Raw genomic sequence first — 27800 nt, forward strand, 5'->3', positions numbered from 1 at the left:
AGCTGTGGCTTGCAGGCTCTAGAGCGCAGGCTCAGTAGTTGTGGAGCACGGGCTTAGTTGCTCCGCGGCATGTGAGATCTTCCCGGACCAGGGCTCGAACCCGTGTCCCCTGCATTGGCAGGCGGATTCTTAACCACTGCACCACCAGGGAAGCCCTCCCTCTCTTTCTTTTCTTCTTTGTGTAATTCTCACAGGAGATCCGTTCTAAAATTTCTACTCCATTCTAGAATTTTGCTAGGAGTTAGAATTAGTTTTATTGGACCATTGTTTTTAAAATTTTCCTTGTCTTTTTTGAAAACTGGAATATTTAACTAACTTTTAATGCCTTAGCATCTTCATTTTCCATGATGCTTCTGACACAACCTTGAAGACTTTATTAATAAGTTCCTTAAGAATTTAAGTGTGTGACCTGTGTGGGCCTGGAGGCTTAAATTTATTTTAAAGCACTTAATATGGACATTCCTGAACTACTTTTCTCTTTTTATGTTGATCGAAGAGTGTTTGCCTCCCTGGAAAAGACAGTTGTGCTTTGATCTTGATATTATATCATTCTTGTGAAACAGTGGGTCCCTTCATTATTTGTACTTGGTAGCAAAAGTTCTCTCTGTGACCTTCAGTAGTTGTATGAGTCTCATCTCATTTTGAGCACTCAGGTCTTCCTGGTAGTAGTATTAAAAGTTTTGTCATTAGTAACATGATGTGCCTTGTAGTTTTGCACATTTCCTTTTCTCAGTTTGAACCCATCACACAATGTAAGTGGACTCAGGGAGTTCAAACCCATGTTGTTCAAGGGTCAGTTGTATCTCCAAAATTAATGCTATGTATAAATATATTAGTTACACTACACTGCCTTTTAAAGAAATGGGGCATTTTGATACCTACTGTATCAAATGCTCAAAATATTGGCGGTGTTGCATGGTTTTAAACTTCTTTTTGAAACATGAAATCATCTTTTACTTACTTACATAAAAGATATCAAAAGGAATAATAAAAATCCCCCAGATTCTACATAGGCAGATTGGAAAACTTTAGAAATTATTGAGAAAGTTGTCATGTTCTAAATCTATAATTAGATATACATAGGGACATGTGGCAGGGCTGCCCAAGACCACCCCCAGGTTTGATGATTCACTAGGAGGAGTCACAGGACCCAGCATACAGACCTGCTCACTCACTGCTATGATTTGCTACAGCAAAAGAATACAAAGCAGGATCAGCAAAGGGGAGCTAGCAGAGAGGAAAGTCTGGAGGAAGCCAGGCTCGAGTTCCTCTCCCAAGTGGAGTGACACAGGACATGCTTAATTCCTCCAGCAACAAATTGTGACAACACTATGAAATGCTGTCCACTAGGGAAGGTTATTAGAGACTCAAGGCCCAGGGTTTTTACTGGGAGCTGGTCATGGAGGCACCCTCTGCCTTGCATATCCCAAAATTCCAGACTCCCAGACAGAAAGTAGGTGTTCAGCATAAACTGTATTGTTTGTACAGTTTAGACACAGTGAACCATTCTGATCAGTTCTGTGAATGGGGGGAGCCTCCCCAAATACAAGTTTCCAGATGCCAGCCAAGGACCAGTCTTGCTATTAGGGCTTTCTAAGGCCTGTTTTATTAACCCTTTTCTGCACAGGACCTAAGGGTGTTCTCATCGAAAAGTAAGGAAAGATTAATGGGATCAAAATGCAACGCTAAGTTTCAAGTTGCTTCTAGATCTTTGGCTAAATTGGCTTAGCTTATTCATACAGATCAAAATGACCACTTCTGAAATTTAGAAGTACAGAAGGAAAAGTGCCTGCCCTTCAATATATTTAATTGATGTAAAAATTTTTAGATAAGGAAAAAATTTATGTACTTCTGGCTGGGGGCCAGGCCTGCATTTGGATAACCACCTACTTTGCAAGCAGTTTTTGTGTATGAAGCAATCTCTTGGCATTTGTGAACCTAACATTCAGCTATTTATGCGCAACCCCGAAGCCTGTGAGGTGCAATTTGTGATTTTTCTGAGATGTAACTGAATCAAGCCCTGAGGCTTTCCTCCAGGAGGTAGTCATTACGCTGCCCAGTAAGCCTGACCTCTGTACTTCAACACCGTTTGTTCTCGATAAAGCAGCAAAACTCACTACTAGTACTGATGATGCAAGTAAAATGTTCTAATTAAGGAGCCAGAAATAAAACATTTGGATAAACTAAGGAGTAGAATATGACAGTCTGCAGATCCATGACATCCTAACACGATTTAGAAACAAGAAAACAGGGTTCAGACAATACTTTCTGGGAATGTCCCTCTAATATACAAGTTGCTTATCAAGTGAGCAGACGAATGGAAGTGATAGATAATTCATGTAAGGACGGGTACAGGAAACACAGCTACAGACAGACTTTGGGGAGAAAGCCAGACGTGGGTACATGTGGTTCTCTGTGAAGGTCTCAAAATCTTCAGAGGCTGAGACTTCACTGGTCCTTTTGCACAACCATTTCATTTGTTTTTATTTCCCCTGATTATAAAGGCATCGCTTTATATAGATGAGTCTGAAAGGCTAAATATTCCAGGGCTGCCCCTGATTTTCTCACTGATTCTAGTGAACTTCCCCCAGGAGGACAGCAGTGCCCAAGCTATGGTTAAAACAGCTCCACTGCCCCATGGATGTGGTTTGTATAATTGTGGAAGGCTAATAACATATGTAGCTCTTTCCTGTTTTATGAAGCTTTTTTTAACATAAAGTATCCCGTTTATCTTCAGGTAAGTTACATTAGAACTGTTGTGCCTCATGTTTCTTTCATTTATACATTAAAGGAGCCAGCTGATATTAGCATGGGATGCTTCAAAGAAGGCTGCAGGATAAACAGATGTCTTCCTCACTGGCCCTCCTGCTATTTTGCAGACAATGATCCTCCACTTATTTGCAAATATAAAACTTGCCTTGGGCTTCCCTGGTGGCGCAGTGGTTGCGCGTCCGCCTGCCGATGCAGGGGAACCGGGTTCGCGCCCCGGTCTGGGAGGATCCCACATGCCGCGGAGCTGCTGGGCCCGTGAGCCATGGCCGCTGGGCCTACGCTCCGGAGCCTGTGCTCCGCAACGGGAGAGGCCGCAGCAGAGGGAGGCCCGCATACCACAAAAAAAAAAAAAAAAAAAAAAAAAAAAAAAAACTTGCCTTGCCTCAGATTTTAGAAGAACAAACCTCTCTAATTGACCTATAAATGTCATCTTTTGGGTGATATAGAGGGCTTACTGGCCAGATACCTGCACAGGTGTCCCTTAGTTATCTTTTTGTGTGTGTTTTTTTTTTTTTTTTTTTTTTGGCTCTACAACCAGCATGTATCTTCTGAATTTCTTCTCCCTTTTGAGACAGAGGAGAGATGGAGAATCACTCAACATTAGGATAAGAACCTACACAAAATTCCTTAAAGGCATCTTTCATTTAGCTGTTTCCCTGGCAGTTGCCTTTTGTCACTGCCCTTTCTTAGCCGCTATGTGGTTAATATTTTCATTTTTATTAAATAACCACTTGGCAGTTGTCTCTGAAGTAGAATTTATATCCCTATTCTCAAAATTCATTTTCTTTTAAATAAAACATCTGGTGTTAGAAACATCCAAATATCTATCAGCATTTACCTTTATTCTATTCAAATGTAATTTACAAAGGGTTTAGTGGAGATTCAAAGTGATTTTTAATTTTACAAAGATGTTGGTTGCTTAAGATCTTGGATTACTCTGAATAGGCACCTGCTGACTACAGTTTCTCTTATTTATTTGATGGATGTAAGTGAAAATGAATTGTTGTTGTGAAATAAAGACACCTAAAAGGTACTTCTAAATAGCATGAACTTGAAATTAATTTCTAGATTTCATGGCTTTCATCACTAAAGAATTCAAATAGGACTTCCCTGGTGGCACAATGGTTAAGAATCCGCCTGCCAGTGTAGGGGACTCAGGTTCAATCCCCGGTCCAGGAAGATCCCACATGCCTCGGAGCAACTGAGTCCGTGCACCACAACTACTGAGCCTGCACTCTAGACCCTGCGAGCCACAGCTACTGAAGCCCACACGCTCTAGGGCCCAGGCTCCACAGCAAGAGAAGCCACCGCAATGAGAAGCCCACGCACCACAACGAAGAGTAGCCCCTGCTCGCCACAAGTAGAGAAAGCCCGTGCACAGCAACGAGTACCCCATGCAGCCAAAAAAAAAAAAAATTTCATTAAAAAAAAAAAGAACTCAAATAGTAGGAATGTTACTCTGATAAAAATTTTTTTTTTATGTTCTCTTATCTAAGCCAGCATTCTCTCATTTATTTCATGGTTGTATGTTAAGTATCCTAACCTTATCAGTATTACGTAAATAACATACAGGGCACTACATTTATTGTATTATTCTTTTTCTCCCTCTTTAAGACTCAATGATGAGGCCCGGCAGCTCATTGCTGAATTGGGGAGTACATCTATTGCTCATCTTGGTTTTAGAGACAACTGGGTCTTCTGTGGTGGAAAAGGCATTAAGACAAAAAGCCCTTTTGAACAGGTTAGTGTCTTAGGCTTTCATAATTAATGGACAAAAGCAATTGTGTGAAACCAGGCAGCGCCTATTCCTATCCCAGTTATTCGAAACTTAGATAAAGCAGACATTAAATATGTTCATGTATTTTTCATAGGTTCTTGGTAATCAAGTATTTGAGATAACCGTGGCACTGTTTTGATTTTAAACTTAAAAATAGTCAATTCTGCATGAAAATTTTTTTCCTACATGACAATGCATTGGCATATGATTAGTTTTATCTTAAGCCTTTTAGGAAGTTGGTTATTAACGATTTTAATTGAACTTTTGTTACTGTAATCAATTAAGTTTAGAAATACTTTAGAACTTAGTAGAATGTAAACCTACTTTTGACTAACAAATGATCCTTTAAGGACCATCTGCAGTGTTTTGTTCTTTCAGCTGTTCTTTGAAGGTCTGCTACTACATGCCAGACCCCAAGCATTGCTCATTTAATATATTGAACAATAATTTATATGTTGATAGAAGTGTTACTGAAGTGAGTATGCAGAAGTATGTTATTGCAGATATGCAGTTCGCTAAAATTTTTAAAAACTGTATACTATGATTGTGTCCCAACAGCACATAAAGAACAATAAGGACACAAACAAATATGAAGGATGGCCTGAAGTTGTAGAAATGGAAGGATGTATCCCCCAGAAGCAAGACTGATGTGGAGAAAATTGAAGGGAGCATACTTTCACTTGCTAATGGGAAAGCCCTAACCGAAAAACTACATGTAAATATTTTAAGAGCATGCAGCCATCTCGGTGTGTGCATGACCATTATCTCTTTTGATATCAGGATTATTTATTGCTAACGTAAATAGACATCTTTGTAAATAGTCATCATAATGAGCAAATCACTGAACCATTTCTAAGCACATCTCCCTAATGGTACAATGTTCAGACTGCGATGATAATAGCATCTTTTAATTCTAAAAGCGTTACACAATGGATAACTGAACAGATCTGAAAAATGTATTGATATATATACTAGTCACTGTGAAAAATCTTTCATGGAATAATATGGGTTTTAGGGAGGAGACTTTGTTTTCTTTTATATATATATATATATATATATATATGGCCTTTTGATGATAGTATCTTTTAAATTAAAAAGATATTGGGCTAGTTGTGTGTGTAATGTTACTTTACAGTCTGACTCCCCTGTTGTATTTCTTTTCTTAGTCTTTCTCTTTCCGTCCCAAGAAACCTAGAAATAAAATATGAAAACTTGTATCAAATATGTGAAAAGCACAACAGAATTCTTCGTTTAATGTACACAGTAAAGAGGAAATATATGAATGTAGGTGCATCAGGGCTGTAGCTTGCTGGGTTTTGAGTTAATAGTGTACATGAGTTGATTTTGCATAAGCTACAGAGTAAGACGGGGGGGTGGTGGGGACGGGGGGGGCGCGGCGGGCAGCTCCGCAGAGCTGAGGAACCAGGCCAAGTCCCTTCCCCAGCCTTGGTAGGTTATTCAGGACAGCATGTCAGTATAGTTAGAGCAATACTGGCCTAAGTTTTCCTTATTTAAGTGTCATCAGCAATGACCAAGTGGTTTGGAAAGAGGCATGTTTTAATGTCACAATAATTTTGGATTGTAAGCCAAGAAATTCTGTATTTACTTTCATCTAACTTCATAAGAGTAATTTTTGCCTGAAAAGATAACGACATATTTAGAAAGGTCCTGATTACTGATTGGGACTGATACCATTTAAAAAAATAATTTTATTTGACACACAATGACTTTATACCCAATTCTACATAAAAATATAAGAGATCTACCTTTTGTTAACTTCAGATGTTCACAAAATGGCTCAAGTTTTTAAGATATTTTTAGGGCATTAAATATCTATTGCGTGTGAAGTATCTTAAACTGGAACATAAAAAATGGAACGATCAAACTGCTATTCCCAGTAAAAGGCAGCACTTCAATTTTGGATCTGAATTTTAGATGACTTATATAAGAAAAACTAAAAGCAGTGTTTTTTATTTTGCTGTAAACCAAGGTGGAAGTTATTCAGCTATTTCTTAAATATCAGTGAGTTTGGGGGTACTGTTTCTTCCCTCAAACTGAATGTAATTCGTGAATAAATGCATCTTACACATCTAAACAATTTTTGTAAACTTTTCAGATTTTTGGTGCTGATACGCTAAATCACATTCAGCATGTGTGTTTTGACATTTAAAATACTTCCCTCAATTCTGTAAATTACAAGAATGGCTGTTTTACAGTTCCAGGGATTGTGAAATAAGTGTTGCTTTTTTTTTTAAATAATGAGAATAAATACTCTTGGTTTTGCACTGTGAATTTTTTTGTATTATCTGGCAAAGTAATATGCCTATAGAACTTCACACTGAGGTTTGTCAAGTGTGTATCGTACTGCTTAACATGCAAAATTAAAGTCATTCCTATGGGTAAACACACTAACATCCTCAGGATATATCTTAACATGGATAGAATTTAAGTATCTAGATGGCAGGACATCCCTTTCAAGATAAGGACTATAACATGATAGCTTTGTAGAGGTGTATAGAATGCCAAAAGAAGGTATAAAGATTGGTTATGTAACTGCTTTCATGCAGTTTGCTATTGTTTCAATTCTGCCTTGTATACATTATATCAACATAACTTTGGAAGCAATAATTTTACTGTATTTTATTTTCAGATAGCTTTTAAAAATCAGCATTGTAAATGCAGCAATGCTCATTTAATGTTCAGAATTTTCATTAAAATCAAAAATTTGGCATTGACACTTTGGTTTTTTTAAATGGTGTTTAAGGACTTATGGATGTGTATTTTTTATTTGTAATCATAGAGGCTGCCCCAGAGCAAGTATATTATAATATGCCTGTTAAAGTTCAGCAAAGACAGTAGGAAAATAAGTGATATGGGGAAATTAAAGAAAAGTTGAGCCAGAATCTTTATATTCCTGACTTTAATTTGATTAAAGTTTATCATTGTTCTTTCTATATTGTATTTGTTTTGAAATGAATTAGCTGATATTTTATCATTTGTTGCCAGATGAAGCTCAATGCCTTTAGCCTGAAATGCACTTTATATTTAGTTTATACAAATTATAAATAGGTTGACCCCCCTCAAAAGATGATAGTTTAATTCAGTTTCATTGACACGCCCCATTCTTAAACGAAAGAATGAGAAATGTACTGTGTTCAATTAGTAGAGCAGTGGAAAGTGGAAATGCATTTACAATAGTTTAAAAAATGAATATGAAAGGGAAAAATTGCTTGTGTTGACCAGGAAAAAGATTTGCCACTTAACCTCTTCAACTGGGCCTTCGACAGCAATAAGTGCATGTAAATTAGGAGTTGTAGAATGAAGTACCAAATCTTACTTTTTCTAAAGCATTCCTCAGAAGCGTTCTTTTGCTGTCTCTTCCCAGGATGACTTTTCTGTTGTAGACTTGGTTTTTGATTGGCACATGCCAATGGCTAGTTAATCTCTGTTTCCCTCAAAGCTCCCTCAATTTAACCTGGCCTCAGGGTCTACTATTGCTCATCTCCCCGTCCCCGTCTCCTTTCTGAGTACTGGAGGGCAGTTGTATTAAGGAAACTCTTTCAACACTAAGATGTCTCTTCTAGGAGTGCTCAGAAAGGAAGAGGCACTGCCAGCCCTTTGGGTAGAGACAGAAGAGAGGTTTCTCTTGGGTTTGTTCCATGGGTAGTTTATAAGCAAACGTAACACAGCGAAGACAATCTTCCCAGTACAGCTGGTTCACAGGTACAGCGGGCTGCCATCGCTAAGCTCCCTGTTCGGCTCTGCAGAAGTCATGCCTACCACTTGAGTGTATTGACTATTGAAAGAACAAGTTGAAACTCAGTTGGCAAAAGCTACTCCCTTTATTAGGGAAAATTGATTTATGAACCTGCAAGCTTCTAATGTTCCATATAATCATCCCATATTGTTTCACTTGATAACCAGAGAGGAGCAGGGCCTAAAATCTTAAAGAGGAGAGAAGTCTGTAATTCGACAGGGTAGCCTACTGGCTAAGAGTACACAGACCTGCCTGAGTATGTGTCTCTGTTCCACCATCAGCTACATGAGGACCTTGAGAAAGTCAGTATCGTATCCTGTAAAATTGGGATAGAACTATGTAGTTGTGGTGTTTACCAAAATACCTGACACAAACTACTCTTTAAATGCAGCTGTTAGCATTTCTATTATCGCTATGTCTTTTGCATTCTAGTAATGTTTTAGCCATAGAGGAAAGTTAAGTCAGCCTCTTTAGCTTTCCAACCCCATCATACCAAGTGTTATGGTCTGAATATTTGTGTCCCCTCAAAATTCACACGTTGAAACCTATGTGATGGTATTTGGAGGTGGGGCCTTTTGGAGGTGATTAAGTCATGAGGGTGGAGCCCTCATGAACGGGATTATTGCCCTTATAAAACAGACCCCAGAGAGCTCCCTGGCTGGGCTTCTCTGCCATGTGAGGACGCAGTGAGAAGATGGTCATCTGTGAACCAGGAAGCAGGCCGTTTCCAGACACCGAATCTATTGACACCTTGATCTTGGACTTCCCAGTCTCCAGAACTGTAAGAAATAAATTTGCTCTTTATAAGCCACCCAGTCTGTGGTGTTTTGTTATAGCAGCCCGAACAGACCAAGACACCAAGCCAGAAGGGAACCATTAAATGACTAGGGTAGTAAGATCATGAGAGAGGCTACAGCTATTCACCCGAGGTTCTCAACCTCCAAGCCCCTGACTATATGCTACCAACCCTACCACTCTGACACCGAACTCCCTTTCATGTGCGGAATTCAAGCTTTTGTGTATCTCCATGCAGCTAGCATTTCAAATGATCACATGATATAGTTTCACTTGCTGGCCCCCCACAAGTATGTGAAGTTATGTGACTTCAGCCAGAGGCAGGGAGTGTTTTCCAATTCCTTCCTGTGGCAGCAGCTGAGTCTCATAGGACACTCTGCTGAAGCCCCAGCCCCAGAGAGCACACAAAAACCTCCAAACTCTCCACCCAACTCCTGCACACGGCGGGGTGGGGCGGCCATCAGGTCAGAGAAGATGCTGAGACTTGGCTGACCCCCTTGCACCCCAGCATTTGCTTCTTGCTCAGAGGGCCTGTGAAGGTTCCTACCTATCAGCAGGGGTGCCTGGGCAAAAGAAGAATTTTGAATGAGAACTTTGAAACCCCTTTTTGGTTTCTGGGATCAACACTTTCCTTGTAAGTCTGTTATTTGAAATTTATTCGTTGGATTTTCAAACACATTTTCAGAAATGCATGATGTGTTCAAATGCAGTCCTGCTTGTCTACCTACCACGCAGGTGCTGTTGCTACTGCTTGGATGTCACCTGATCAGATGAACAAGCTCAGTACTGGGGCGAGGAATTCTTTGCCGGGTCTTAGCCTTCTGCATCACCAGTGGAATGAGATGGCGGACGTGGAAATTGGCTTCTCTGCACCCCCGTGTAGAGGGAACCTGATCAGAGAAGTACTGTGTGCTTCGTTTGACAAGAATAGAAATGAATTTCAAAGAAAATGTCTTGCAGGTCCAAGCTCTGAGCAGAGGAGAAGTGAAAGCAAACGATGCTGAGGGGTAGAAATACGTTGAGTCTTGGGGAAGGCAGTGGTCCCTGAGGGTTGTGATTCTCATGGGGAGGCCCTGGGTGGAAGAAGAAGAGCGGTTGGTGAGGACTTCCTGAGGTGTGAGGAATGAGCCCGTGTGCCCTTGACCAAGGGGAGTGCACCTTTCCCGGGTGACTTTCTGTTCTCCCTCAGGGAGAGAACCTGAGATTTAAGATCAGTGAATGAGGTGACACTTCAACTCCTATAGAAATCTGAAACTTTTGGCCTCGGAATGGGGTTGAGAGCCAATTCTCGTGGAACTGTTAAAATCCCATTATGAAGAAAAACAAATCCCGTTACGAAAATACCCTGGAGAAGTTTCTCTGCAGTTCTACAGCACTGGGATTGTGGGATGGGCACAGTTACAGGCACTGTGGCAATTGAAATTCTGACATTGTAGTTAATATATTTAGTCAACAAATTTCAGAGTGTAGTTTCTCAAGAAGTGATTTGGGGGAAGAAAAAGTGTTTAAGCTAGCAGAGGGGAGAATTTTTTCTCAGAAATTTATCTTTCAGCTTGTAAAAGTGTTAAGCCTGGACGCATTAAATATCAGGCATGTTAAAGAGGATTTTATCACATTTACTTTTTCAGTTTTCCCATCTTGCTATCGTACCATATGCTACTTCTTGCCTTGCTTGCATAGAGCCTTGTGTGGAGCAAAAACGAGTTGTTTGCCAGGGAGTTTGAGATCAAGCAATTAAAATGGGTAAGACTTTAAACTTACACAGTGTTATATGTCAATTATATCTCAATAAAGCTGGGGAAAATATAAAAACTGACAAAATTTTTTAAACATTTTTTAAAAGTATAGATTATGTACTAGAAATAAATAGGTAATTATTGACTTACATTTTGTTTATTTATACTCTTCCTTGGTTACGAAGAGTTCAGGTGTGTTTAAATATGCAGTTAAATTTAGTGATATTCCTCTTTTATCAAAGAGTAATTAGGATCTATAACGGGCCACCCTTCCTTTTTCTTGGCTAAACACGGCGGGGCAGATATGGGCCATGATCACAGACGGCTGCTACTGACATGCAGAAGAGAAGGCTTCTTGGCCTCTTTGGAGGTGAATCACCCCTAGGGTTCAGAATGGCAGTTTAGCAGAGGGAAACAGGCAGCCCTATATCCCCATTCTCCCTGCTTTTCCAATTCTCACACACAAATCAGATGCTTTCATTTTTTTCTGCAAATTTAAAAGTCACATGTGAAACTTTGTGTTGACTTGATCCACATTTATTATTACTCTCCCTTTACAACAAGTGGGAGAGGCTGCTCTTTCTAGCATGATTTTGTTTCAAGAGATTTTAATCATGCAAACCATCTCCACTGGTTTTTCTTTGGATGTGGATGTAAACTATTACCAATGGTAAATTTCATCCATCTATTAAAAATAACACCTTATGTAACAATTGGCTGTAAGCACAATAATCAAAAGGGTGTAAGTATTTATTTAATGTCGCACTGAATTAGTTTGATCTTCACCCCTAGTCATTTCCTTTTGGAATGATTGTTAGGCTCTGGAAGCATAATCCAACTGTTAGCCACATTGTGATCTAAAATAGAGGGCAGTTTAAATCATTTAGAGTTTAGAAATCAAGAGGCCGTGTATTTTAATTACATTTCATGGTGAATTCTAAGACCTCAATTCTCCCATCACTCCTCTCCAGCTTCTCAACCAAGTTTATATAATCAAACCAGGGAGGAACACCCTGTAACTGTCATTATGTTTACAAATCCCCAAACCCTTTAAATGGTATACTGTAAACTCTGTACTATTTTGTTTCTGTGAGAGGCGCAATAACGATATGACGGTTAAGGGCACAGTCTCTGAAGCTAGTCTGTTCTTCGTGACCTGGGCCAGCTACTTACCTCACCATTACTGTGTCTGTTTCTATACAGTAAGGACCACAATAATAGCACCTACTTTATGAGGTTATCATGAGGATCGAATGTCTTAATATATACGATTTACTTAGAACAATGCCTGGTACATAGTAAGTGCTACCTAGGTGTTTACTAACATTATTTTCTCTTTCAAAGGTGTTGAGTCCTTGGTGTACCACTGTGTTCCCTTTCATGCTGGGCCACACATTTGTCCTTCTCAGTTTACCTCATTATCCTACTCCAAGAAATGTTATGACTTGCCACATCTGGTCTATACTGAAACTGAAATTTTAAAAAAAATCAAGGATCTTAGCCAAATTTCCTTAAGAAAGTCTTATCTTGCCGAGTGTACATGGTTCCTGGAGATATGATTTGAATTTTTCTTCCTTCAAGTCAGCTAAGTGTATTATAGTGCTCTGGATAACTAACTGGCTCCAAATGGTGGGTTTAATTCCTCAGTATTTGATGACCTTTGGAAGGTGACGCAACAAAATACCAGCAGCTCACCAAATTGCCTATAAATAAATATTTTGATGGAAAGCTCTTCTGGTTCCACATCTTAAGTAAAACCAAACACATCAGTACTGACAGTACTTCAGAAAATTAAAGTGTTTCTAAAATATTTACTGTGAATATCATATGGTTACAAAGCTGCAAAATAGGGTCATAGCATCTAACTTACATAGTTCAATTCCATTGTATTCTTAATATAGCTATCATAGTTTCTTAAAAAACAAACAAAAAACCAACAACAACAAAACCAACTATCATCCACATCATGAATAAGGAAATAATGCCATTATTTGTATTCAAACAAATTAATTAACAAATAAGTTTTTGTGTTGTGTAAATTATTATTACCAGGGAAATGCTTTAATTAACCAACTTCCTTATCCAGAGATTACATATAATGCTGTTTGATACGTTTTTCTTGATCACGTTTCAAGATAATCATCATTGCTTCTAACCATTGCCTCTATTAAGCAGTTCCAAGTTTACAAAATGTTGAACTCCTAAATTGAAAATTAATACACTAGAGTGTAACTCCCCTCCCCTTTTATCATCATAAAGGGCATTTAAACAAATCAAGGCACTTTTTACCCACAGTGATTGTCTGGCAGTGAGCCTGATCCATGTGATAGCAGAAAGCTGTTTCCTAAACACATCACTAGAACTGGGGACTGTCCAGCACAGAGGACCCTTTATGGTAACATAACCTCCTGGTTTTTCTCTGTGGACTCATCCCTTTCCTATTCTCAAACTATGTGGGTTTAGTTGGAATGAACCCCACTGCCATTTCCCAGCATGGGTCTTGATTGCTTTAAAATGATCAGTGTATTTATCGTCCAACCCCAGTCCCCAATGGCCATTGTGATTGGCTCAGGGATAGGCACATTAACCAATCAGAGCCAGTGATGACTTTTGCTGGGCATTCTGAGAAATAAGTTTGCACTCTCTCTTGTATGAGCAACCAAAAAAAAAAAAAAAAAAAAAAAAAAAGAAAAGAAAAAGAACCTCTCCCTTTCCTTAGAATGAGTAGTAGGAGAATATTAGATCTGGAAAGAAGTGTGGCAGCCATGTTGATGAGAAAAGCCGAGAGCCCAGAGCTGCTGAGACTAGGGTATTGGGGGGGTTGGCACAGAACCCTGTGGAGCCTGCAGTCGAAGACAACATCACAGAAGCCAGCTTCTTTAGGCTGGAGATGGAGAGACCTGAGCCCTGGGAACATGGTGTGAGCTTTTGGATCAAACTTCACCTGAATCGGTCACAACTCTAGACTTTTCAGCCACTGAGTCAGTACATTTCCTTTAATGTTTGTCAGTCTGGGTTGCTTTTTTTTTGTTACCTGCACCCTAGGGAGCCCTAAACCATGAAGGCACAATAGCCTAAACTGGATAGAAGCGTTTGGGCCCCAGAACGTGTATTTCCAGGAGCACCATGCTGCTACCTATACTACGATGAGGACTGGGAAGGAAATGGGCCAAAGCTAGGCTGTCAACCAGTAAAACAGGTGAGACATTCATGGATGGCTTCCATGGTGATGCCAGGGAGACGGAAAAGAAGAAACCAAAGACACAGCTTGGGAGTTGGGAGTTCTTGCTCAGGCATGCGGAGGTTAGGGGGTGGTGCTAGTGGCTGAATAGTAGTCATGTATTTGTGAATTAAAGTCTCCCTGGTTCTCACAATCGGTTGGTAAGTTAATTACAAAAAGTTTTCTAGTTGATAGAAAAAAATGGTCATTAATGGAAACTGCAGTCTTCATGTTTTAAGAAAGAGTGCTTATTTTCAATGCAGATAAAATAGATTTACTTTGCCAAAAAAAGGCATAAGAATAAGTGTCTATTTTTCAGGTTATTCTCGTCAGCGGATGCTAAAGAATGGTAAACCACTCTTAAATAAGCACTGTATTTGTTCATTTGTCATTTTGGAGTCTCTCATTCAGTAAATAGTAATTTTGTTAAACTTTAAGGGTCACAGTTAAATGTTTAGCCTTGATTTTAATATTAGATCAGAGTCATTTTCTATGGTTTGCTCTTTTTCACAAATTATTGCTTTGCCTTTTAAATAAAATTGAAAGGAAATAGAATGAGACCAGGGTGGGCAGGGAAACATTTCTTTAGCTTATTTTGAGAAAAAGAATATTCTTTCTTTGTCCATTCTGAACTTAGAAAATCTATTTTTTCTATATGATACTGAAATATTTAACAATTCATAAAAAACATAGCATTTTACATTAAAATACCACCTTAAATACAGCCCTGTAATTTTCACCAGGAACCTTGTAAAATATCATGAATATACATGCATGAATACTAAAACAAGAAAGACCACTCAAAATTCACATGGAAATGCAGCATTTCACACAACATAATAAATATCCAGTATATCAAATCCACAAATTGATCATTATTCTGATTTAGATTCTTTTTTCCAGTTAAGACTTTTACTGTATAATTTATTATAATAACCTTACAAGTTAAACATAACTAATTGAGAACAGAATTCAACTAATCTAACTGCTGAAATAGCACAATTGTCAATATATTGCCGCATATTTTAATTTACAACATATAAAGCTGCCATTTTGGCAGGAAATACACATCCATATAACTAACTGCTCAATGAACTTCTTTTTCAATGTATGAAAAAGTGTCAAAGTTAATAGTATGAAAGGAAACAGAAGCTAATATTATTTCTGAGATAATTTTATTGCCTTAGCTCTTGGGCTTTGGCAAAAAATATCTTAAGTTTCAATATATATCATATAACTTAGAAACATTATTTACAAAATATAAAAAAATTTAACAAAATACTGTACAAAATACTGTCTTTACACATTTAAAGGGTGCTTTTCCTTGCAATGTACGAGAGCCCTTTATATTTCTACCTCTCATTTTCCCGCATGTTTTCAGGATCCCTTCCTCCAGTACTTCAGAGCTGAGTTTTTAATAGTGGAAGCTGGTCTATAATGAAAGTGTGAAGCCAAAGATAAAGGTTGCTATATATGTTACTGATACTCTTCTAGATCAATTCTCCTGGTTAAAAGTCACTTAAACTCCAAATCATACATTTTGCGTTTTACATTTTGCTTCTTACATCTTGCTTCTTTTGTTTTGTCACGAAATATCGCTAACAAACATGTTTTAGGGGTGTTATATCACTTACGAAGATTCTTTCTTCTGAAATGAATGAAAGTGTTAAGTAGGCACCCACCACTTCTGTTAACCTGTCCCAACACCTTCTGTTTCTATGCACCAACACTTAGTATGATTTCTTCATAAAAAATACTCAGAGAATGAGATTCATGTTTACTGCTCCTTGCTGCTCTAATAGATGTCTTTTTTAAATGACTAATATTCACCCACCACTATTGAGTTCCATAACCGAGTTCCATAGTCAAGGATCTTATCCTGAGTGTGGACCAGGTCTCTCGGCATGAAGGCTCTTTCCTGTTCTTTCTTGCTTACGAGACAGTTTATCTTCCTTGCCCCTCAATATCTGTTCCCTAAACCACCAACATATGAACTCAAACTTTTTCAGTTTTAGAATCCCAAGAAATCTACATGCCTAGTGTGTGACATTGACATCAATCAGGTAAAGGGACTTCTGAGAGAGCCTCGAGGATCTGGGAATTCTGAGGAGGCAGGTGTCAGGCTCTCCAGACCAGCACAGTGGGAGCCACTCCCGTTGTATGTCTGTCACTGGGGACTCTTGCCCAAGGCCGGAGTGGTTACTTGCAAGTGTGGACATCAGTCATGCTTTCACACCTCCTGCAGCGGACGTAGCAGCACCAGATAAACTTGCACTCACATCGCTCCACGTGCCTGACCACGTGGGTGTTGTAGCCCCTGCCGCAGCAGAGGAGGTTGCAGCCGTCTGCGCCCTCTGACGTGCGATTGCACTCTCTGCCTTGGGTCCCTGGGATCCCGAGTTTCTTATCCTCTACACAGTAATTGGGAGACTTATTAATGTAGAGCAGATCATCCTTGTGGATCGGTATTTTCCTCTGATCTTTCTCTCTCCTGTGCATTTTCTTCTTTATTTTGTCTGAGATTTGGACACTGTTTTCATATTTATCCTTCAACAGACGACCAATCTTTTCGAAAGAAGACATGGTTTTCCAGCATGTTTTCACAGCACAGGAGCCGGAAACTCCGTGACACCGGCAGTCTAATGACATCAACTTGGCGACAGCCTGAAACCAACAGGAACTGAGTGAAATATCGTTCATGAAGGGTTTTACTCAACAACAGAAGCACTACCAGCCTAATCACTTAACTTTCTGGATCTGTTTACTCCTGTATAAAAACGATGGTTATATACTTCAATTAAAATTAAATAAAATAATAATAGTTTTAAAAATACTTCAGTTAAATAATAGAAATAAAATAATAATAATTTTTAAAAATAAGGATGATTTTGCACATAAAGGATCTTTTAGACTGCTTAGAATTCAAATGTTTTGTCCTTCTCTTCACCCTACAGGACAAACTTTTCTTTTTTTTTTTTTTTTTTTTTTTTTTTTTTTTTTTTTGTGGTATGCGGGCCTCTCACTGTTGTGGCCTCTCCCGTTGCGGAGCACAGGCTCCGGACGCGCAGGCTCAGCGGCCACGGCTCACGGGCCCAGCCGCTCCGCGGCATGTGGGATTCTCCCAGACCAGGGCGCGAACCCGGTTCCCCTGCATCGGCAGGCGGACGCGCAACCACTGCACCACCAGGGAAGCCCCAGGACAAACTTTTCTGAGTCTAATTTAAAGCTGCAGACCAGGCTAATAATGTTAACAGAGATTAGCTGAGATAACAAAGGGAAGCTACTTTTATTTCTAATCTCTCATTTAATTTGGGGTGTGAGAGGATGTTCATTAGTGCCTCTATGTTCCTGATACCGTTCATTTTAGCACCTTGCTACTCAGAGTGTGGTTCATGGACCAATAGTACCAGCATCACTTGTGAGAAATACAGACTCTCAGGCCCCTCACCAAACCTGCGGTATCAAAATCTGCATTTTAATAAGATCCTCAGGTGACTTGTATGCACACAGAAACAGCTGTGGAACTTTGCAAATAACCCCTGAGATTCTTATTTAATTTGTCAAGGTGGGGTCTAGGCAATGACTTCTACAAAGCTGCTCAGATGATTCCAAGAGCATCCAAGGATGAGAGCTACAGAACTGACAGTTCTCAGGTTTGATCACTGCCAAAGTCAGTTATATTCACAGGGGTTTGGGGGGATATGCTATCCCCTGGTCACAGACCACATGAGAAATCCTGACTAATAAACTTAAGTTGGTCAAAAGAAGGGGTTGGAGATGCAGTGGCTCCCAGCCAATTCTTCCCCTCTTCTGGAAAATTAATTCAAAACATATGTCCTATTCTTGATAGATCAGTAACACCCTCCTAACATAGAAAAGGTATAATATTTATATGATTTTTCAATTCTAAGTGCTGAGTTATTCTGTTCAGATGGAGGAATTCAATGAGATTACATACATGGGTTAGAGTCCATTGCCTGACACACATTAAGGTCAAAATAAATGTCCCCTGTCCCTGAAGAAGAAGGTATGGTAAGAGTTGAGATAAAATTTCAAATGGGGCTAACCATGCAAAAACAATACAGAGATTTCTAAAATAAAAGTTTATAGTTCTAATTTCTTACATACCGGCCAGTCAGCATAGCTTCCTTCAATCCCCAGAGGAAGGCAGAGCAGATTAATAAATCGTCAGGACTAACTGGAGAGTTGACGTTCTGTCAACACGCTGGGTAAAATAAAAAACGGATCTAGCCATTCGATAACTTGGAAATTATGTGTGTAATCTCGCCAAATAAAGGAAAAACCCCACCGCTTAAATTCCACTTACAGTTCTTATCAAAACTATAAAATGACAGGGGTTTCTACTTTGTTATTTTGTACCACAGTTGACATTGACATGTTTGTGGAATGTTACATTTCCTAACAAATTAACTAAAGTTTCTGAACTATCTAATGAGACAGAGTATTTCAAACAGTTTGTTATATTTGCAGCCTCGAATGAGAGCATATGGTATTGATTTGTGTAATATTCAATACTTTTTATTAGTGTTTAAAATAATAAACCGAACAACATTTAAACACTGTCTTTTATAGGATACGACACATATGCTTGTTTTGAACTCATGAAACTAAGAAGCGAGTAGATATGTCTATTTCTTATTATCTCAGGTAAAATTTACCTTTCGATTGAAAACAATTTGGCACACAAGCTTATTTGGTTAAATTTATGGTATTTGATATTCACAAAGCCTTCAATTTTTAAAAAGTCTCCAGGCAAATAAATGTTCAAATTAATGCGATCTGCCTACTTTTGTTCAGATATTAAGTGCCCAAAGGATATGAGAAAAAGAGAGCTCAATCAATGCCAGGTAACAGAAAAACAAATTGTCCAAAGAAAGCCAAAAATCTAAGAATGTAAGTTTATGTGTTTAAACCTGATCAAGGCTCTTTACGGTCATCACTTAGTGATTTAGAGCTGCCTCTCACTCAGATTCTTGGCTGAGGAGCTGACTTTTTCTTTTATCAGCCAGTTCAGATATCACCTATGGTGTTGCCAATTTGCAAAGCATGAAGGACAGAATAGATGCTCACCAAATACTCATTGAATGGTTAGTCTAGCTCACTTGAACAGTTTTAACTCATCCTCTGCTAGTAATCTGAATCAAGAGGAAGTAATAAAGACCACTTTCTTCAACAAAAGAGTCACTGCCAGGAAGTCAATGATATCGGGAGACCCTGATCTGGCTGGGTTTTCCTCCAATTCCTCAGCCCACAGCAGTGTTAGGACACAAGAGTGACACACTACTGCACAGGTGTGAAGAATAAGAGGGAAGACTGATCTTGAATCCAGGGATACCACCTGCTGAATTTGTATCCGAATTTTGGGGAGATTTTCCTGCCATAGAAAACTAGAAACTTTTAAATACGTGGAGTTAACTAAACTTTCTAGAGATATTTTTAAGGAATTTAATCCTATTATCTTTCAATTCCATTACCTTTTTGTCTTTAACGATAAGTATAAGGAATAGTATTTTTATTATATATGTGAATACTATTCATATTGATATTCTAGGATAGAAAGACAAAGAACTTGACATGCAATTTAAGTGATTATACCCTTGTAAGACTCCAAGGAAGAAACTTGGACAAATAGGGATAAAATAAAGTAATGCAACCACCACTAGCAGAATGTGATGAAATGCAGAGTTCAAGGGCAGATAACATGTACACACACACACACACACACACACACACACACACGCACACACACACAGAATTTAACTCTCAGAGCACATTTTCATAAATTATTTTACTTGATTTAGGTTTATAGGAAGAAATGCCTTGCATATAGTAGGTAGTTCATGAACATGTACTTGCTTATTATTCCAATTTGAATAAAATTGGAATAATAAATAGCCTGGTTGAGACACTTGTCTTCCATAAGGATAGATGGTAATATATGATATAAAGTCATTATATGCAGCAGGATAATTTTGGTAGAAGAGAGAAAAATGAAAGTGGAAAGTACAAATATATTTAAGAAAATTGCATGAACACTCCAAAAATATATAGTCTGGAGCTTTTCAGCTAAGATTCTTAATTGATGTCAAAGAGCCATTCTGAGCTGCAGTGATAGCATAGTGATTTTCTAACAGGAGAAGTAAGAGAATAGCAAGCGAATGAGTTGTGTGTGGTTATGAGAAAATTCCTTTCTCTACATCGCTGAGTTGTTAAGGTTTATAACGATATTAACAGAGGAATGTTTTGTTAACTATTGCAAACAGATGTGTACGTTTTGGTGGAATATTTTTAAACTATGGGAGAGCAATTAGGAGCATAGCATTTAATCTACTGGGCTCCTTATGTTAAGTTTTGGTTTGATAAATTTCTGATGAAGTGAAATAGGAAAGATGTATCATTAACACTTAATGTAAAACTAGAAACTGTTTGAGAAGTGGTCTAAGGAGTTAGTTTTGACTCCTCAGAGGTAACATAGCCGGAGGTGATTGTTTTTCGGTAGGTTGCTTTATCCAAGCTTTACAGAAATGACTAAAAAAAAACCCCAACTGTTATGGAACATTTTGTTACATTTCATTTGTCAACTATCAGATGATCTGTTTAAGTTTTTATGAAAACGGTGACATAAATTGGATGACTAATTGTAGTATTCCTATTTCTCTGACCCATTTTGTCCCTTTCAGTCCAAAAATATATATGACCCTGCTGAAAAGCAAAACACTTGTGTGTTGTTCAAGTACTTGTAAATATTCTTGAAACAGGTTAATGAAATTTGGGGGTGGGGCCCATGCCACTTTTTTGAGTTACTCATCATAAAACAAATTATGGGGTAGGGAAACTTAAAAGTTTATGAGGTGGACATGGGAAGAATGGAAATATTTTAAGCACACCAAAAGAAATACCCATAAATATTCCAAGTCACATTATTCTCAGAAGTTCTGCCCCTGGAAGGCATCACATTGTTCTGTTAGACAATCACCATTCGGCAACATTATTCTTGGAGTCATAACTTTAGGAATGGTGTCAGAAACCAAGCGGGAATTGGAGTATTTAAGGTCAGCGGTTAGAAAATCATCTATTCTGCTCACAGCACTACTAAGCGCCAGTACCCACATTTCTCTGAAGGCTTTCCTACGTTTTGAGTTTGGGATTTTGAGATGAGGAAAATCAACTCAATTGAATGCAGACCTTGAACCTTACTCAGAAGGCTATACCTATTAGATTAAACTCCTAATTGCCAATATTGAAAATGTAGTTTTTTGTTCTTCCACGTTAGGTAATATCTTGGAAACCTGGTTGATTTTTGTTGTTGTTCCGGTGCTGGTGGTGGTGTTAGGTTTTTTTTTGTTTTTTTTTTTTTTGACCACCAATGGAAAGAAAAATATGAAAATGTTTTGAATTGTAATAGTTTATGAGACAAGACCAACAAAAACATCAGTGTAGTACCCTCAAAATATCCAGGTAATATTTTAAGATTCCATCTAGACCAATGTGGAAAAAAAAAAAAGATTCAGTAGAGAAAACTGAAATTTACACAAAATGTGTATATACCTAAAGGCTGAATTTTTTGGCATAATTAGAATAACAGGGAAAACCTCAGTAAAGTGAGGAGATTGTTTTATTGACAACAAACAGTAGATTAAAATTGATGCTGAATAGTTGTATTTTTTTTTAAATCAGAATATAAATAGATGAAAGTTAATAGTTACACAGGCAAATATTGCTACCTAATTTGACAAAAAGCCACATAAGATGGAATAAAACTAAATAGTTGTCTAGTATTGCTAATAAAAATACATTTTAGAATACTTTAGGACTTTTCATAAGTCTGGAGATAACTTTATTCAAAAGAATGAATTATAACGTGAGTTTGAAGTTTTGTTTTCTGATTAAAGTTTTTTTAGTCTCTACCAAATTATTTAAAGAATGACTAGAGAAGATTTAAGGTCTAAGGTGATAATAAATATTCATTCAATTGTTTTCTTGTTTTTAAAATGTATTAATTTGACTTGATGTTTTTCTCTAGTTTAGAGTTTTAAAGAACAAATGTTAATTACCTTTAACTCTTTTATATTAATATGTTAGAAATAATAAAAATTCCTTTATTGGATATTATTTAAATGGAAGCAAAAACTCATTCATTTAATTTTTTTTAAATGTAAAACTTTATCAAGAAGAGACCTGTGCATAACTATGGTGTTAGCAGGAGTTACTTTAGTGAGATAAATTAACTTAAAATTTCAAAACAAAAAAATGAAAAGCTTACATAGCTATTTACTGACTTTCCTATTTTCGAATCTTCTGTTTTGAATCAATATTCAACTAGAACTGAATAGTCAAATTTGAATCTGAAGTGTTATGGTGATATATTTATAGAGTTTTCGGTTTTTGTATTTTAAACCAAAGTGGTTAAGTAAAGAAAACTGGCTGAAACTTGCAACTATTCCAAGAGAGTTCCATTTATTCACTTTCCAAAAATGTAAAACAAATGCAGCATATACTTTAAATATTCCTAAGAGATATCGCATCTCATTTTAATTTATTGCAGGAGAATGTGGCAGATTGCAATGACTACTTTGGGACCTTTACAGGTTATCGAATATTTACAATAATGTAGGATATGTGGTGATATTCCCATCCTGAAAAGATTATTACAAAATAGAAAATCTATATTCCTAAGAGAGGTTTTGACTGTTTTTGGAAAGTCACTATGAATTACCAAGTAATTCAACTATGTTGTAGAACTCAAAGCTTATTGTGTCAATATTCATTAAGGTAAATACATAAAAGTTAAATTAAGCTACAAATGTACTCCATTTTAAGAAAATTTAGCATTAAAAAATTCATAAAAGAGGTTAATTAGATGTGATTCTTCAAATTTCCCTCTCCCTAGATCTTTACTATATCTATATTTTTAAATATCAAAATATTTAATATATCTATAGTTGCTTTACATTTATCCGTATTTATCAGTTTTTTCAGTGAATCTACATTGCTTTATAATAACATAACTACTTCCCTTAAATAAATTTTGTTTTACAAAAAATATTAAATGAGTTGTGTATTCTCTAATGTATTCAAGAATGTTTTGCTAGAGAAAGTAAGGACAGAACTGATAACTTCTTTAGATGTCATTGCCTACGAAAATATAGATTTAAAAATATAATGAAAATTCAGATTTGAAAAAATGAAATTGGATTCAGTCCCGTTAGAAAGGCAGATACTGTAAGTCTTATTCTGGCTCTGCAACTAACCATCTAAGAGGGTGGAATAAAATGACCCAACAGGCACTTGTACTTCTGTTATTTTATAATTGGTGTTTTAGGTATACAAACTATACAATCACAAATATATTCTATAACAAGATTCAACTCACATCAGATGGAAACTTAAACTAAATCAATATGGTCAGTACAGGCTCATGAAAGAATATATATATATATATATACTTGCTGTTATACATATATAATAAACATATAATTTTACATATATAAATATATATAAAAATATATATTTATATATTATTTATATATATAAATATATATTTATATATTTATAAATATATTTATATATACTTAGACTGCAAGCGTTTGGTTTTTAAACCATTTGGTCAGATTGATACAGAAGTGTAATCCTAGTGTTATTTACCTAAAGGCACTGTGGATTTCTATTCCATTTTCTAATACATACCTGCCTTCCAGCTTCATTATTATGCAGGTTCATTGCTGACAGTACTTTGCTGTCTTTTCCCGTGGTGTTTCTGATGGGGAAATCTAGGAACTTTCTGCTGAACCACATGCCATACTGGACATCATCAGAGCAGCCTCCCCAGTGCCAGCCTTCACTGGCTGAGCCGCCGTTCTGCAAGGTGGTGTCACAGGAACACTCGGTCATGTTGCCTGCACTGCATGACCTGGTCACAGAATGCACCAGGCCTGCAGCCATCACAGCATAAATAAATGCTGTTTCCTTGGTGCCTAGAATAAAACATAAGTTGCTAAATGAATGAGTCATACCGTTCTCTGTTTATGTTCATAACAAAGTCTTCTACTTGTCTTCTTATCAGGGAAGCAACTTTTCAATGGATGCTTTAATGAGTACATATTTCAGAAAGGACAATTTCATATTGTTCTTAGCTTTTAAAAAAGCAACATTAATTTTCAGTATGATTTTCCTATATTGTATGTCATAAATTGTCCTCATACCTTAATATCATCTGTTTATTTTTAAAATTTGAAATGTATATCAGCGTCCAGCTCAGCACTTAACAGACAATAAAAATTCTATAAATACACATTGAATTTAAAATCCCTCGTATGGATACGTAAATAGTGATAATGCCCAAAGGAGTCCTGCTTACCCTTCTCGTTAAATTTAAAATGTGTTATCAGAAAACACAAGCTGAAAAATTTGGTGTGACTTTTGTTGCATAAAAAATACACGTCAGAATGCAAATTAAAATTAAGCAAAGAACAAAGCAATTAGGAGATAAATGCTGCAGTTTCCTTTCACATCAAAGACTGATTTTTTAAGGATATCCTGAAAAACAATATTAATATGAAAGTTAAATATTATATAAATATTCTTATATACATATTATATCCTCTTACAGTATTAAAGGCAGTTAAAGATAATTGAAATGTCATTAGCAAAAAAAAAAAAAAGAATTGTTATGGAAAACAATTGAATATCGAATATGGATATAACACGCGTGCCATAGGTTTTAAGCTAAAATCTTTGAAAATTAAAGTCCCATTAAAACAGTAATAAAATGGACTAGAAGGGACTCAGCAGGCGACTTTTTTTTTCCCCCTCTGGAGATGTTTAGATTGGAGTAGAAACGTTATCACGTCGTTGTCCAATAAACCCTTTCAACAGCTGATGCCTCTACATTTCAGCAACTGTGAAGAACACATCCTCTTCTTTTCTTTTTTTTCTGCAGGGAGTCAGGGCTCTTTGGGAAGGGTGTGCCGGCCGAGGCGCAGCGGGGCAAAAGCGATGCTTTGGCGGCGGTGAGTGTAGGGGCCCGGCGGGGAAGGGTCAAAGGTGGAGGGGGGACCGCAATGAATGTGAAAAACAAGTAAGAATCTTTCAGCGCCCAGGGCCTGAAATTGTTTGAATCTGCTGATACCTCTGTACCTTTATCCTTACCAAGTCACTGCTAGGCCGGTGGAGGTGGAACTTCGTGTTACCGCAGCTTCCCGCGCCGCGGCTGTGCGCACAGGAGGGAAAAGGTAGAAGGAAAGCAATAGAGGGGAGAGCTAAAGTAGTGCTCGAGTTAGCCTCACGTGGGGCTGCCCGGAACAGTCCCTTTAAAATCGCCATGATTCCGTCTTCCCGGTGCTGTAAGGAGCCAACCAGCTTGGGGCTTCGCTGCAATTAGCCAGGGCTCGGTGCGCAGCGGGGCTGCTTAAATCAAAGCAGATGCGGCAGCGGCATTCCCTGCAGCCGACATCATGTTTCTCCAGCTGGTCACCCACGTAGGGGGGGCGCTACGGGGTTCGAGGGGTCGGCGGGGTGGAGTGTCAGCTTTTCCACGACTCCGGCCGGGCGCCGCGGGAAGGAAGAAGAGCCACAGCTCCACGCGCCCCGCTCGGGACCTGGGGTGTCACCCCGTCCAGGACCGCACCTGCACCCGGGTCTGGCTTCCGTCGCCCCCAATTTCATTGCACTAAAGGACCTCTCTGGAGATTTAGGGAGCGACGGGACCGCGCAAGCACTCTTTATTTACAAGAACTGGAGGACCTGCCCTCCGTCCCGCGCCAGCTGCGAGCGTCCCGAGACTCACCGCTGCTCAGCTCGTAGCCAAAGAGAGGGCTGGTGTCCGGCGGGGCGGCGGCGGCCACCAGGCAGTTCCACCTCTCGTATCTGAACTGGCTCCTGCACTCCTGAATGCCCAGCCGGGCGCCCTCGCTGATGCTGGGCAGCAGGTACGGTTTCCTCTTGCACAGCTCCTTCTGGCGGCTGTTCAGCGGCAAGTTGGCGCAGCCCAGCTTCTCCGGAACCCCAAAGGAGGCGATGCCCAACCACCTGTAAGACACGGCCGCCCCTAGCGTCAGCCGCTGCCCTGCTCTCCTCCCCAATCCCAGATGTTTACCCGAAATTTAGGTCGCCCGCCCTAGGGTCCCGCCTCTCCTCTCCAGCCTCAGCTGAAAGTTCCCTGAGGCTGGGCATCCGTTATGGCACTAACCCCGTGCGCCCCTGCTGCCCCCATACTCACATCCAGTTTCCTTGGGCTCCGCAGGGGAACAGCGCGAGCAGGGCTGCCCACAGCGCGCACAGGCGGGACAGTGCCAGGAGCGCTGCTCTGTCCATGGCCCCCGCATGGAGTCCCCCAGGCCCAGCCACTCCTGGTCGACCCTCCCCAGCCAGAGGCCCAGCAGGACAGAGGTCAGTTCCCCAGCACCAAGTTGTCCCTCGCCTCCTTTCTCCCTGCAGACAACGTGAAAAGAAGGCCAGCCGTAGTAGGGGCTCTCAGCAGCCTTCTCCTCGCGAGCTGCGAGTAGCGTGAGGAAGTTGGGAAAGTAGCTTGGGGCACTCCTCCTGAGACGAGTGGAAGATGTGCTGGAGATGCGGGAGCGTCCCTCGCATTCCAAGGTGAGAAACTTCTGTTGATGTAGCTCTGTCTCCATCGCCCCCGGCCTCTCCTCCCATCTCCTCCCCCTGGCCGCGCCTGGAGCCTGATTGGCCCAGCAGCGGCCCCTCATCTCATCATCCCGGGACCTCAGGCTCCCATTGGCTGAGAGCAGGCTCCGCGGGGGGCGCTCGGGCCCGCTGTTCCCCGACAGCCGGTCCAGATCCTGTGTAACTGACCTTTCCTCCTGTCACAGTTTCCTGAGAGCGGGTCTCTGCGGGAGGGGTATTGATTCAACCCGAAGATTGATAGGGGCGCTTCTGTCTTAACAACCCTGGGTGAAGGTGTGGGTTGAATGGGCGATGTTTGAGTTCCACCCACCCCAGTCTCATTTGGATTAATTACCCTCTGGGTGGAGTGGATGGAAAAATCTCACTGCCCCCGTTTCTTTCCTCTACTTCACCTCACAGGAGAATAATCTTTTTGAGTCAGAGTTGGTACCCCAAAATTGACCTTTCAACACCCTGCTTGAGGTCTCAACGTGTCAGGAGACTTTAGAGAATGAGTAAAGTACTTGTCAAGCTTGAGATCGATCATCATCTGTGCAGGCATTTACTCTTATCGAAAGGGAAGATTCCAGCCTAGCATCTAATCCACCGTATTTAAATTGTGTGAGGTGATTTCGTTTTCCGGTTTTGCTTATTTTCCGTAGTCTTTGAGGGCGCTGTCAGAAGATGGAGGGCACAGAGAGAATGTGAGCGAGAGCTGTCTGGGGAGCTCTAGACAAATGAGGGTTGTGTTCTTTCCCTTCTCTCCAACGCACACTATGTCTCTCTTGGAGACTTTGGACAGGGCTACACACTGAAGACAAATTTTAAAAGCTTACTTATGAAACACCTACTGTGTGTCCACTATTGTGGGAATTTATGAAGATCCCTTCCCTTAAAGGCACAGCCTTTCTGGCCTTGTCCCCAGCCACGGAGACAAGTCTGAAACAAAATAATTTGAGATTATCAGTAAAGGAAAGTATAGAATCCAGCAAGTTACTCTTTGGAGCCAAAGAGATCGGAAGAAGGAGAATGTTCTGGTGCCTGGAAGTTTAGAGAGTTTAGTTAACCAGTGTTTTCCAGGATAGAAGATCTCTGGGGAGA

General features: G+C 39.2%; 2 protein-coding genes across 2 annotated transcripts in view; one reads left to right on the forward strand and one right to left on the reverse strand.

Annotated features, from left to right (window-relative positions):
- Positions 1-5922, forward strand: part of FAM3C (FAM3 metabolism regulating signaling molecule C) — a 48016-nt gene extending 42094 nt beyond the window's left edge. Inside the window, exons 9-10 of the mRNA XM_024128256.3 lie at positions 4387-4513; positions 5108-5922. Of these exons, the coding sequence (XP_023984024.1) occupies positions 4387-4513; positions 5108-5197 (217 nt within the window). The 3' untranslated portion in view covers positions 5198-5922. The remainder of the gene's footprint in view (positions 1-4386; positions 4514-5107) is intronic.
- Positions 5923-15368: 9446 nt separating this feature from the next.
- Positions 15369-26390, reverse strand: WNT16 (Wnt family member 16). Its single transcript, XM_007116016.2, has 4 exons — positions 26296-26390; positions 25864-26105; positions 23766-24052; positions 15369-16721 (listed from the first exon to the last, which is right to left on the reverse strand). Exons 1-4 carry the CDS (start codon positions 26388-26390, stop codon positions 16257-16259), a joined length of 1089 nt encoding a protein of 362 aa, XP_007116078.1. The 3' UTR covers positions 15369-16256.
- Between the last annotated feature and the right edge of the window lie 1410 nt (positions 26391-27800).

Source organism: Physeter macrocephalus, chromosome 5, assembly GCF_002837175.3.
Source record: "Physeter macrocephalus isolate SW-GA chromosome 5, ASM283717v5, whole genome shotgun sequence".
NCBI lineage: Eukaryota > Metazoa > Chordata > Mammalia > Artiodactyla > Physeteridae > Physeter > Physeter macrocephalus.

Excerpts from the sequence above, each read along its gene's own strand:
- WNT16 (XM_007116016.2), bottom strand. The coding sequence starts at position 26,390 with ATGGACAGAGCAGCGCTCCTGGCACTGTCCCGCCTGTGCGCGCTGTGG. Across the intron at positions 24,053-25,863 it reads TGGCTACGAGCTGAGCAGCG|GCACCAAGGAAACAGCATTT; the intron begins GTGAGTCTCGGG and ends GTTTTATTCTAG. Across the intron at positions 16,722-23,765 it reads ATAATGAAGCTGGAAGGCAG|GCTGTCGCCAAGTTGATGTC; the intron begins GTATGTATTAGA and ends TGTTGGTTTCAG.